This window comes from Carassius gibelio, chromosome B21, assembly GCF_023724105.1.
Source record: "Carassius gibelio isolate Cgi1373 ecotype wild population from Czech Republic chromosome B21, carGib1.2-hapl.c, whole genome shotgun sequence".
In the NCBI taxonomy this organism is placed as follows: Eukaryota; Metazoa; Chordata; class Actinopteri; order Cypriniformes; family Cyprinidae; genus Carassius; species Carassius gibelio.
Genome location: NC_068416.1, coordinates 13,929,033 through 13,942,144, shown reverse-complemented (window position 1 = coordinate 13,942,144; position 13,112 = coordinate 13,929,033). Strand labels below are relative to the sequence as shown.

Sequence of the window (13,112 nt, the reverse complement as noted above, 5' to 3'; positions counted from 1 at the left end):
TCTCTTCGTTTCAGCTCTGAGCTCTTGCTGCTCTCAGGGATCAATGCAGCACATTTACAGCTGCATTTTGTGCTCCACTTCCCTTTTATGAACTCAACCACACACGTGGACATGCTGAAATTAAGAACAGAATTCATATGCAGTATAGGGGGTAACTAACAACACTAGCAGCAGCACTACTAGCTTAAAGTTATAGTTCATCCAAAAAAATTTAAATACTTTCATCATTTACTTACCCTCCACTTGTATAAATACAGAAGACAATTTGATGAATGTTAAACAAACAGTTGACGGTAGCGATTGACTTCCATAATATTTAAAAATAAATACTCTATGGCTACTGTCACCTGTTTGGTTATCAAAATTCTTCTCAGAATTAGAATTTTGAGATGAACTATCTTTTTAACATTACATATGCATAGTTTCTTTTTTAAGGTTTCCGAGTAACGAGTTAATTTTTAATAAACAAAGTAGCAGTGTTACTTGACAAAGCACTAGCCTAAACAAATTTTTAAAGGAGGGGTGAAATGCTATTTCATTTTTTTTACACTGTTAAAGAGTTGGATTCCCATGCTAAACATGGACAAAGTTTCAAAAATTAAGTTGTACGTTTGAAGGAGTATTTTTGTTCCCAAAATACTCCTTCCGGTTTGTAACAAGTTTCGGAAAGTTTTATTCTAGTATGGTTCTGTGTGACGTTAGATGGAGCGGAATTTCTTTATATGGGTCCTAGGGCACTTCTGCCGGAAGAGCGGGCGCTCCCTTATAGCGAGGCTGAGCACAGACATTTCACTGATCAGAGCGATTCACTGATCAGAGCGAGAGCATCGTGAAAAGTCACAAAAGAAGTGTGTTTTTGGTTGCCAGGGCAAGACAACCCTCCACAGATTACCAAAAAAAAACAGCATTAAGGGACCAGTGGATGGAGTTTATTTTTACAGAGCATCAACGGAGTTGTGCAAGTGTTTGTGTTTGTTCCCTGCATTTCGAAGATGCTTGTTTTACAAACATGGCCCAGTTTGACGACGGATTTGCGTATTGTTTATTTCTTAAGGATAATGCAATCACAATGAAAAAGGGTCACGATCGCGTGTTGGAACCGCAGGCAGTGAGTAAAACTGCTTCAAATATCTCTGCCTCCTTGTTAGTACATCCCCTCCCATGCCGGAGACTCGGGTTCGAGCCCCGCTTGGAGCGAGTCGTTGCTGCTGCTGCTCTCGTTCAGTTTCAGCCTCGGGATCTGATTCTGGATCATAAATAAACGGCTGAATCTGACTGTGAGCCATGGTTTGTTTTGGATGATGGTTTTTCCCTCACGGTGTCACAGCTTCCAAACGCTCTCAACGCAAAAGCCTACTGGTGCTCGTGATTCTTTAGCTCCGCCCACACGTCACGCCTCCAGGCGGTCGTGTTTTTTTTCGGGAAAAATCGGTACAGACTATCTTTCTCTTATGAATATAATAAAACTAAAGACTTTTTGGAGTTATGAAGGATGCAGTACTACTCTATAGGTACTCAAGATTAACAGGATATTGAGTGAAAACGAGCATTTCACCCCCCCTTTAAATGTCGTGTTGTGTTGCGCACAAACTGAGGAAATAAACAGATATGCTCTCCTAAATGGTCATTTCTCATGTTTAGCGTTCGAAAGTCAGATTAATTTTTAGAGAATTGGTTTAGGCAGTCCTCTCTGCCAAAGCGTTTATATGTCCCAATTCATTCAAGTTAATTCAATTCATTCTCACTGCCATAAAGCATAAGAATGGCTGATTCATTTTAGTGAATTGGTTCATACTAAGTAGTTCTGTTAGTGTTAATACGTCTGATTCAAATCTGATTCAAAACGCTAAAACGCTAAACGTTTCTCTCTCTTTGATAGGAAGCGTTGGAGAGTTCAGTTCGGTTCATACTAAAGTAATATAAAGTAATAATAAAGTAGTGTGTATTCGAGTTTATAGTTGTTCGTTTTTTATTTGATCGTTCACGCATTGTTTTTTGCCAAAAAATAGTCTACTGCTCTAAATAAAAAAACAATTAGTTATAAATGTAAAAGGATAATGACCACATTAGTAGTCTAAATTAACTACTTTGTTTCAAATCAACAGTATTTGTCTCACTATTCACGGAAATCCTTGAAATTAGGGTTGTTATTATTCACGATTTGTGGACTTCATCTTATAACTTATTAGCTAAACTTACTCTAAAGAACAAAATCCAATCCAGAGACTTTAAATCCCAATCAATCTTCTAGAATTAGAAAATGACCTTGAATATATTTGTTTTGAAAACGCATGTCGTCAGACCACCAATGTTCGAGAAGAAAGCAGAGAGACTTAGCTTGTCTTTAACACATATTTTGAAATGATGCCTTGATAAAGCCTAAAGAGACACCCAATCTTAGACAACAGTCAAAACACCGACAGAGTGGAGTACAACAGCGCTGAAAGGAGGTGAATTTACATGTGGGCCGCCACATGCCCAGACGCTGTCATGCATAGTCACTCAGGAAATGCATCATGCGATTAATGTAGACTCAGACAGCAATCACAAGGCTTCAAAGAGTTGCGGTTCCACATCCAAAGGGCAGAACTGGGCGATGCTTTTTGGCTGTACCGTACTGTCCTGGATGAGAGAAGGGTGCATGCTGCCCCAAGGCTTGGGCAGGAGTCGGTGTAGCTCTTTGGGCTTCCCAAAGTGAATCCATGGAGGCACTTAACACTTTTACAATGGCTCTCTCTTTATTACTTGAAAACGCACCTGATCAATACACAATTAAAGCCTTAAGCTTTTATTGCAAACGATGGCAAACATCAAAAAAAAAAAAACAGATGAGAACACAAAAGCATTAACATCAATTAGAATCTTGACAGAGGTTTTTTTTAAATAACCAACAGTCATCCTAATTTTGGAACTACTGTCCCACTTCTGTCCCAGTAAAGGCAGCCGTTTTATCCGAACGTCTGCTTTCATGGCTGAATGATGCAGTCTGTTCTGATGTTGCGTAGCTCGAAGTAACATGACAGTCTCTGGCACAATGTTTGGATTGTACTGTCAGTCGAATAACGTCTCAGGTTTCCCATGACAGCCTCTAGTGATGCGCATTCTCTCAGAAAAACCGCCAAGTGTCCGTTCGATGTGGTTCTGCTCCACACCATTTAATGCTCTCTGCTGTCGTTACCCCTCAGAGGCCATTAGACTGATGGGATACAGTGTGCCAGCAACGCGATTCTTTGTACAAATATTTAAAGACACTTTAATCTCCCTGTATATTTGTGCTGAATGAAACCATACTGATTAATCGCCTGAAAACCTCTTGAAGTCAATAAGCACAGTTTTCTTTTAATTAAACAGAAAAGTTTAAGATGTTTAATGACGAAACAAACATCAACACTGACTGTGAAAAAAAGAAAATGTCTTTGGAGTTGGATTTCATGATACTCAACAGAAAGTCACATGAAAAAACAAACTGAAAACGTTGTTGTCTGAGCCTTTATGAGAACTAAACCAATTTTATTATGTAAGGCCTAAGGCCTTTTTTTCTCACCCTTAGCTCAGGGCACCTGCATCATTACTCAGCATGAATTTGGATTGACTGTTTTGTGCAACACAGCTTATGTTGAATTCAAGCCGAATTCAAGTGTGTGTTTTGCATTACACACTGCACTTGTTAATGCGACTTTACTGAAGAAAGTGTGAGTAACTGATGCATACTTGAGCATAACACCTAAGTAGGTTCCTTTGGGGCCGAATCGGGTGTTGAGGAGGTCGCAGTTATGCATATGACATGTATGTGATGGTTCTCTGGAGAATGACTGACATGAGGCATCTTGTTCCGAGTTGCTTTTGTAAATGCAGGGTGATACTTGTTCAGATAAGAAGGGTGGGGTGTCTGATTTGTACGCTTCATGTTTTCCCAACTCCAGAGTAATACTCTGAGCTTAATACAGTCATGCTCCATGACAGAGTCATTCTAGAGTATTCAACCTCATAGAAGATCAAACAGATGTATGGGGTTTATTAAACTAGGCGCTGAAAACCGTCAGATCATACTTAAATGGCAAGTCATAACTAATGCCACATGTGCGTGATATATCAAGCATTATCATGTCTCAATTTGAAGAAGAATAAAGCACTACACAGCTTGAATAATAACCAACAGGGATGGAAAACCATTATTCTTAGCGTTTATTGCTCACTTAACAGCAATGCGGCTTCTGCTACAGTTTGTTTGCACTTCCTGAGCATGTAGATTATTTCTCCATACCACCCCTCAGGTAGCATATTTCATCAAAGCTCTAACACAACTGTCACACTTTTACAAGACGCATGACACTGTCTCAGTGGCCCTGCCTGTAATTCAGAAGTGGCTTGGAAATGCATAACCTGAGGGACAGTGCCAAAGCTCAGTTTAAGCTGGCGAAATCATCCTGTGGTTAGGAGAAAGGAGAGGATTATGGAAAAAAAAACTATAAACCGCACAATCTTCGCTATCAAGCCTCGGCACAAATCACAGTTATTTCGCCTTCCCGCTGTTTCCAAGGAAGCGAACGTTTATTTACACTTTCATGTTATGACACATATCTTGTTTGGATACATAGTTTCAGTATTCCAAGAAAATTCCTCACGCAATAGCTGTCAGAATAAGGTGCAACATTGTGCTGAAGGTTTATGTTTTACACACGGGTGTGTGGCATGTGTATGTTTTTGATTCAAAAACAATTCACTGGATTTTTTTTTTTTTTTTAAGTTTTAAGCATTATTATACAGCTATGTTTTAGGAAATATAGTTTCTGATGAAAGTCCTGAAGAAAATCAGCCAACATAAATGTAACTAGTGTTATACTATATATATATGTGTATGTATAGTTGTTATCATTATTGTTATTATTATTAATAAGATATTTCCTTATTGTAGTTGCTTTCGGTTTTAAAAAAACTAAAAAAGCAAACCCCTTTCATCCATACTGATTATACGTGTGTGTGTTAAAGTCTTTTTCTCTTTCTAAGTTTTTTTGGCTAAGTGAGTACATTAAATAATATCAAACAGCTTTGCATATCATTATGAAACTGCTGTTAAAATAGAGTTGCAACCTCAACTGCAATTGAGCAAGCATGTGCTTGGTATAAAACAGCCACATAAACCTCAATTCATCAAGACATATTTCACAACAGAGAAAGATCCTTGTGAAATGGAATTTGGCTCTTTATTTTTCCTTTCATATGACAATGCTAAAGTAATCGCTAACATACTGAATAAATATTCTGGGGGAATTCAGTAAGAAGGAACGGCAAGCATCATCTGCTGTTTAAGCACCTGGCTCACTCAAGGAATTACGCAAATATTTTATGCAAAAATTCAGTGGTGAACATATACTGCATGGCACAAGGTCTTTTCCCCTCCAGAGGATGCAGAAAACCACCACAGATTGGCATAATTTACCGGTACTGTAATGCATTCTTGCACAACTGGGATGCAGACATATGGAAATGTGCTTTGAAATGCAGACAACACAATTGTGCCTGTTCTTCGTCATTTGATCAACATTTAATATTCTGCTGCCAAATTCAACACTGTAATACAATTTTATTTCCCATCAGTAATAGTTTGACATTTATCTCACTAAACAAATAAAGTTTGGTGAATAAGGATCAGTGTTAGGGAACGTTACTTTTAAAAGTAATGTATAACAATATTGCTTTATACCCCAAAAAAGTAACTACCGTATTTTTCGGACTATAAGTCACACCTGAGTATAAGTCGCAGCAGTCCAAAAATACGTCATGATGATGAAAAAAACACATATAAGTCGCACTGGACTGTAAGTCGCATTTATTTTTAACCAAGAACCAAGCGCTCTATGTTTTCAGTGTAGACTACAGGAGCACTGAGGAGCATAGAGCGCCCTCTGGCGGCTGTAGACGGTAATATTTTATATTGGTTCATTTCTCTTGGTTCATTTCTATTGATTCATGACAAATTAATTTTGATAAATAAGTCGCACCTGAATATAAGTCGCAGGACCAGCCAAACTATGAAAAAAGTGTGACTTATAGTCCGGAAAATACGGTAATTGCATTACTATTTGCTAGGTGTTACATTACTTTTGCATTACTTTGTCTCATCTGGGCTGGGCTTGTTTGTTTGTTTTAATATAAAAAAAAGTTATATTTTTGGCAAACGTAAAAGTACATTTACAACAAAAGTAAAATAAGTAAACGGCATAAAACAGACCCGTCTGATGTGCTGATGTATTGCAGTTCAACACTTTTACTTCAGCAATCGAACACATGTGATATGAATTCAACAAAAGCAGTGTTTACCTAAAGCCATTTTTGCTTATTCATATTGTTAAATTGGATCATCGAAGGTCAGCAGCAAAGACACTGGTTAACAAATTGGAATTAAGTACTTACAGGATATTTGTGTTATTTAACATTTAATTATTGCAGGTTTGCGTCATATTCTGAGTTTGTCTTTCACTGTTTTTTATATATATATATATATATATATATATATATATATATATATTAGGGGTGTAACGATACGCGTATTCGTATTGAACCGTTCGGTACGACGCTTTCGGTTCGGTACGCGGTACGCATTATGTATACCGAACGGTTCGTTGGAGTATTTAATTATATTTGAAAAAAAAAAAAAAAGAGAGAGAGAGAGAAATATAATGATATGCGTTCAACAAGGTAGCCCAATAACCCAAACAACGTAACAGGCAACGCCCCTGACACTCCCGAAGAAGAAAAAAACACCATCTTATATGTTTATGTTAGGCTACTCAGCAGGCGCTCGCTCACTCAGTACGCGCTGAAGGCTCGTTGCAAAATAGCCAATGCGTTTAACAGACTAGAAATGAGAAGATCCTCCAATAACCAACAGGTCTGGTGTTTGGGTGCACTTTGGATTCCCTTTAAGCTATAATGGTGATGGCAAGAGAGTGGTTTCCTTTCCAAAGCGCTCGGGCACAAGCGCTCATGAGGCGTCTGTCTTTGCTAAGCAACAATGACGTGCTCTCTCCATGAGACGCGGAAATTTCAGCGAAGGATAAATGGATTTGCAGCTCTAAAAATCGCTTGCAGTAGCTCTGCTACTAAATTTATTTCAAAATTGCAATCCATATACAACTATGATCAGCTGATCCTTCATCTTGGCTGAGCTCTCAACGTTGTTACGGGAAAGGATGAAGCTGATTGGTTGGTTCTTGTCACATGACCCGCGGTGCGCTTGCGGCATTCTGAAAAGTTGAGATGTTTTTACATTTTGCTGTATCTAAAACGTATCGAACCGAACCGAACCGAACCGTGACATCAGTGTATCGTATCGAACCGAACCGTGAATTTTGTGAACCGTTACACCCCTAATATATATATATATATATATATATATATATATATATATATATATATATATATAAAATTTTGAGTGCAAGAGAGATGAGTAAATGCATGTTCACATTTAGTCTAGATCTACAGCAACCATAATGTTTACATTATGCGCATAAAACGCCTCTCAAGAGAGAGAGCGGTCAGTCAATAAATAGGAAAACAAAGTATTTTAAAAGACGGAATTTAAAATTACATTTAAAAAAATTTGATTCCGATATTTTCTTGTAAATTAAATATAGTTACTTAAATAGTTACTTGAAAAAATTTAATGTAATCTGATTACAAATTTCACGTTACTTGTAATGCATTACCCCCAAAACTGATTCCACGAGTTTGTGCCTATATAATATTAACATTAGTGGTAAACAGATTTGACTTGATGTTTGCAAAGGAGGGCTCAGAGAGACTATTCTACTCGAGCTCCGCTAACGCCCTCTATAGACAGAAAGATAAATATGTATAAAAATGTGGAGATGGGGAGGAGGAGGGATGCCGCAAGAACTAACAATGGAAGAGTTAAGAGACTGGTTTTTATACTTGGATATTAACTGGAAGATTAGATTGGCGAACTCCTCCCAAAATTACATGAATAACTTCACAAGGAGTTATCTATACTAAACCAAATTTACATTAAAGAAATGCCGTTTATGCTGAAATGTCAATGCAGTCAGTTGATTTTGAAACAATGCATTTAAAAGGTTATTGAACAAAATTCTATATGTACTGAATTACCACACAAAAAAGTGACAAGATCATGTACTTAAATTTATCCCTCAAATCTGAACAATTTTGACAAAATGCTTACTTTACAAGTAAAGAAGGTGCTCCTTCTTTTGTGCCAAACATGATCCTAAAATACTTTAACATCCTCATCCATTTTAGAAACAGAAACACTTCTGAATGCTAAAATGGTACACAAATAAACAATGCAAAGCAAAAACGTCCTGTCATGGGAATCCCCAACATGTCCAGTATATTTCCTCACATGGGGATATACCTTTTGTACAAGTAGCATGTTCCAGCTCTTACCCACACGCACACACGATTCACATGTACTCATTGTTATAGATAGCAAAGCCTGTTTTTGAGGAACATTAAATATCCATAGCCTGAGGAGATATTGTGCTCTCTCTTGCGGCTTAACAAGATGTGTGATTCAACCGTCATGAACAGCCACGGCCAACGTGTCGCCCGTATGTTCCCGATCAGATAAGATTCACCAGAGTTATAATATCCAAAATAAGAATCATATGTAAATATATGATTCATCACATAAAACCCCTGTTATGTTTCCCTCTTCCTCCCTTAAACACGTAATATAAACAAGATAAGACCAACTTTAAAATTATCACTGAAAATCTGAAGAGACCTGAAGAGAAAATGTAGAACGTGCTCAGGTCTCTATCTTGCCACAAATATTTTTAAAGACTAAATAAAATCAACTGTTATGTAGAGCTCACAGTCAAAAAAAAAAAAAAAAAAACTGAGCAGGATATCTGTGTCGACATATCCAGAAACACGATTTCCAGATATTCTGGTGTATAAAATAAAAATGCGGTTTATCACTCAGACACAATGACAGAAAGCCATATGCATGTGTGGTCCTGGCAATTGGTTTCATTGCGCGTATGCCAAATATAGCCGTATGTTAGCACAATCAATCACTTCAAAAATGTGTGTATAGTTTGAAATCCTTTTGGTTGTTTTTTAAATAGATCACAGTGTAAAGCCATTTCTGGCATGCCATCCGTATTCTGTGATTCCGTAAGCACTTTGTTAAGTCACTCATGATTCCCGCTTTTCTTTCATGTCATTTCAAAATCAGAACTGAGCTAAATCAGGACCCGGTTAAATTTAGCAAGAAGGTATAGTGTAAACTAAACCAGAGTAACACCGCTACACACAGGGTTAACAAATATCTTCTTTCTCAAGAGGCACTGTCTAAAACCTCTCCTGGACACTTTTTTTTTTTTTTTTTTTTTTTTTTAGAGCTGCGCTTTGTTTCCGTAGACCCAGCACAGGTGATTAACTTCGCCCTAAGAAACTGTTCTTCTGTACCACATCACACACACTTTTACCTATATCTGTGGTCACAGGCAGGTGAGAAAACCACAGTCTATACAATGTTATGTTTTACACAAGTACAAGCACACTATGTTAAATTACACCTGTGTTAGTATTGTGAGGTCAAGCGTGTTAAACAACAGAAACTGGGACCGCATAAAAGCTAGGCAACACAATAGTCTCTCTTTCGGAGTCCCCCTCAGATCAAGCCTCGGGGCACACAGGGTATGGAACACCAACCTCGAGAGATCGGACACTGAAAGACTCAGACATGTCTGTAAATGAATGAGAAGTGGGGGGTAGAAGGTATTGGAGATAGAAAGACACAAAACTGTGCCTCCTTGTCTACACCTGGTAATGTAATTGAGGAGTTTCATACCAAGGTGAATCTCCTAAGGAACTCTGAATGGAGACTCAGGTTTGAATCCCGACTTAACATACCATCAATTTCTTTTTAAACTGAACTGACAACCAGAATTAATGCATATTGGTTGGATTAAAAAGAGCAGCTTTGACAATTCCTAATAGCTCCTTTAGTACACACTAGAAAATAGTTCGTTTTTTGATCATGGACTAATGACAGAATTGTGAGGTTTAGAGTAAATTTGCATGGACTGAATATATTTAGACATGTGAATGGGTGGCTTCAGTTACAGCGTTTTATACAATCTATTTTTTTTTACAATGTGCAACTTAAATAAAATACATTTCACTCAAAAAATCTTTGAGACCTTTGCCAATACATTTCACTCAAAAAATCTTTGAGACCTTTGCCACCTGGAAGGGATATAATGCCCCTGGGAACAGGGGAAAGATGGGAGCCATCTATGAAAAGGGTGAATCATCCCATCATAAACTAGCGCAATAGGGTATGTGACTTTCCCACTGTGTCTCCCTCCTTGACCTCAGTTACAGACTGCAGTGACAAGCCATGACTTGCAGCAGTTTAGAGTGAAGGAGAAGGTGCTTATGATCTTCAGCCCCCATTCAAGACAATCTAAGCCATGAAGTTTAAAAAGGTTTCACAGCAACAACCATCTCCCTGAAGTGCAATCCAGTGGAGAAACCGTGTGGCAGCCACTTGCAGAAGAGTAGAGACTTAACACCGGCACAGAAATATGAACAAGTCCTTTAAAAGTACTTGAGGAATGAGAGCCTATGGGAGGCAGCTCACAACTGAGCTGAATCTCGGCAGCAATGCAGGCTCATTAGGCGACAATATGCAGAAATCAGGTGAGTGGTGTAGTTGAGAGTGCTGGGAAAAGCCGTTAGCGCTTGTGACATAAGAAACTGGAGTAGGAGTTTAAGGCTTTCGCTTGCACGCAAAACACATATTAATGCAACAATTGTGTACCTACGCCACAAAGGCTAGATATGCTGCTACACGTTGACTGCTTTAGGAAGTCCACCTGTGTGACAAACACATGCAGCAAGCTTTGACAAGACAGCGAAAGAGATTCTTTCACATGTCTCACACCCCAGAACCCCCTCCTGCCACAGTCACACACACCTTGCATATGTTTTCTATTTACCTTCAGTGGGATCTATGTACTCCTTGCGTCCTTTCTTTCCTCCTCTTTTTTTCCCATTCCGTTCCCTCTTCTTACCCTCTGACATTGTGCCAGTACCAAAACAAGAGTGAAAAATGTAAATCCACAATGGAAAGGAAATACAAGTAGTCCTATGGGGAGTGTGACTGGCGCACTTGAGACTCTGAACTTGTCAGAGAGTTTGGGCTCCTATATACACTCACTCTCTCACATCACACAAGAAACACCTACTTGCAGCATGGTGAAAGAGAGAGAGAGAAAATAGAGAAGCGAAGACAGTGGAAAAGAGAGAGAGGGAGAGAGAAGGGGAGGGGAAGAAAGGGAGGGAGCAAAGGGAGGCATTTCCCATCCATGTCAAGCAATTAACTATTCCCTGTCTGGATCTTTCAGATCTTTCAGTGTCTTCCGGGCCCTGGAGCTGGTGCTTGGAGACAACACAGTGCTAAGGCATTCCTGGCTCACCTGCACCTCTTGGCTCTGTCCCTTTCTACCGCTGTCCTGCATTTTCAGGGCAGCAGGAGCTTCAGCTGTTCTGTTAAGCTGACCCCTGGCTGATCTCTCCCCCACACACTGCTCTAGCACTATTGGAGACAAAACCCTTATATCAATGTTTGATATCTGAAAAAATTATGCATGTGCGACATGACACAAAACAATTCTTCTGTTCTCTCTCTCTTTAGTGTCCCTCTCTGCCTCTCCTGCTCTCTTTCTCATCCTCTACTGTAAACGAGTTATAACACGTTTCTGATAGTGTCGCTCCCTGCTAGTGTCGTCAGGAATCCCAGCAGTGAGCACGCAATCCCAGGCTCTGAACCTAGTGAGAGCACAGAAAACATAATGCCACAAAGCTATACCTCCAATGCCTGTGCAGCAGGTACAAGAGAGGGGGATAATTAAAGAAAGAGAGAACAAAAGAAAGAAAAAGAAAGGAAACAGACAGATTCCCGTCTTTCCTTTTTTCTGTCTGTTTCTTTTCTTTTTCTTTCCGGGAAGCAAGAAAGAAAAAAAGAAAGAAAGAAACATATGATAGTTATGATATGAAGGATATTAGAAAATAATGGAGGAAGGATTTAAGAAAAGGCGGTAAGAAAGGATCCTATATTAATCAGAAAAACAGAAAAAGAAAGAAAGAAAGAAAGAAAGAAAGCAAGACAAAGAGAAAAACAAAAACAAAATCTTTCTTTCTTTCTTATTACGGGACAAAGCACTACAAGAAGCAAGCACGAGACCAACTGCAGCGATGAGTAGGCTAATTAAAACCATTTTAAAGATTATTTTAGTCAAAATGGCTTGAAAAAAAATCATAAATACAAACACTAAAATATGATTTAATGGCTTATCGCTGTATGCTGGTGTGTTCTGTTAATTGACACTGGCACACACAGAGTTTGGTGTCAATATGTCAAAGCTTTGCAGACATACATCCTCAGATGCAGTTTGGCATCAAGTCTCAAATCTGTTGTGGTGCTATACAAAAAACAGTTTTGTGTATTTGTCTGCCCATTCTAAAAATGATCTGACTTGATTTTGGTGAAAATCGGACCAACGGTCTTGGAGGATTTTTAAAAAGTATGTTTTCAACATAAATCCAAATGGCGGACAGGAAGTTTGGCCGATTATGGTAAAATGGGTCTCTCTGATCTCGGCATGACCCAAGGAATGTTTGAGACCAGTTTGATTACAATAGGCTAATGCAATCAAACATTATTAGCATTTTCGGAAATTTCACAATTAATAGTTAATGAATGGTTTACTACTCATGACCATTGAATGGTTTACTACTCATGACCAGTGAATGGTTTACTACTCATGACCAATAGGTAGCACTGTTACTAAACTGATGTGAGTGAGAGGTAACAATGGCACATAGGAATTTTCTTTCCAGCAAATTCATTGGTATGCTAAACAAAAACTGCTTTGTATATCGACACGTAATCCATACATTTTTGCCAGTTTGGTGATGAAAGATGATGATTCAAGTCAACTTTGGTGAAAATTGGTCTAATGGTTTAGGACAGCGCTTCTCAGACTCAGGACCCGCATCCATTTCATTTTTCAAGAGCACTAATTATATTTCCTACTTTGATAAACGCATGTTAA

The 13,112-nt window shown here is 38.5% G+C and overlaps 1 protein-coding gene across 9 annotated transcripts in view; it reads right to left on the bottom strand.

The window, feature by feature from the left end:
• Positions 1-13,112, bottom strand: part of nrg2a (neuregulin 2a) — a 90,384-nt gene that overhangs the window by 43,094 nt on the left and 34,178 nt on the right. Inside the window, exon 1 of one of the 9 annotated variants that reach the window (XM_052588866.1) lies at positions 10,995-11,216. The exons of 7 other annotated variants lie outside the window; for them this stretch is intronic. In XM_052588866.1, the coding sequence (XP_052444826.1) occupies positions 10,995-11,079 (85 nt within the window). In that variant the 5' untranslated portion in view covers positions 11,080-11,216. Of the gene's footprint in view, positions 1-10,994; positions 11,217-13,112 lie in introns of those variants that run through there. One more of the 9 variants, XM_052588867.1, reaches the window with a different exon arrangement.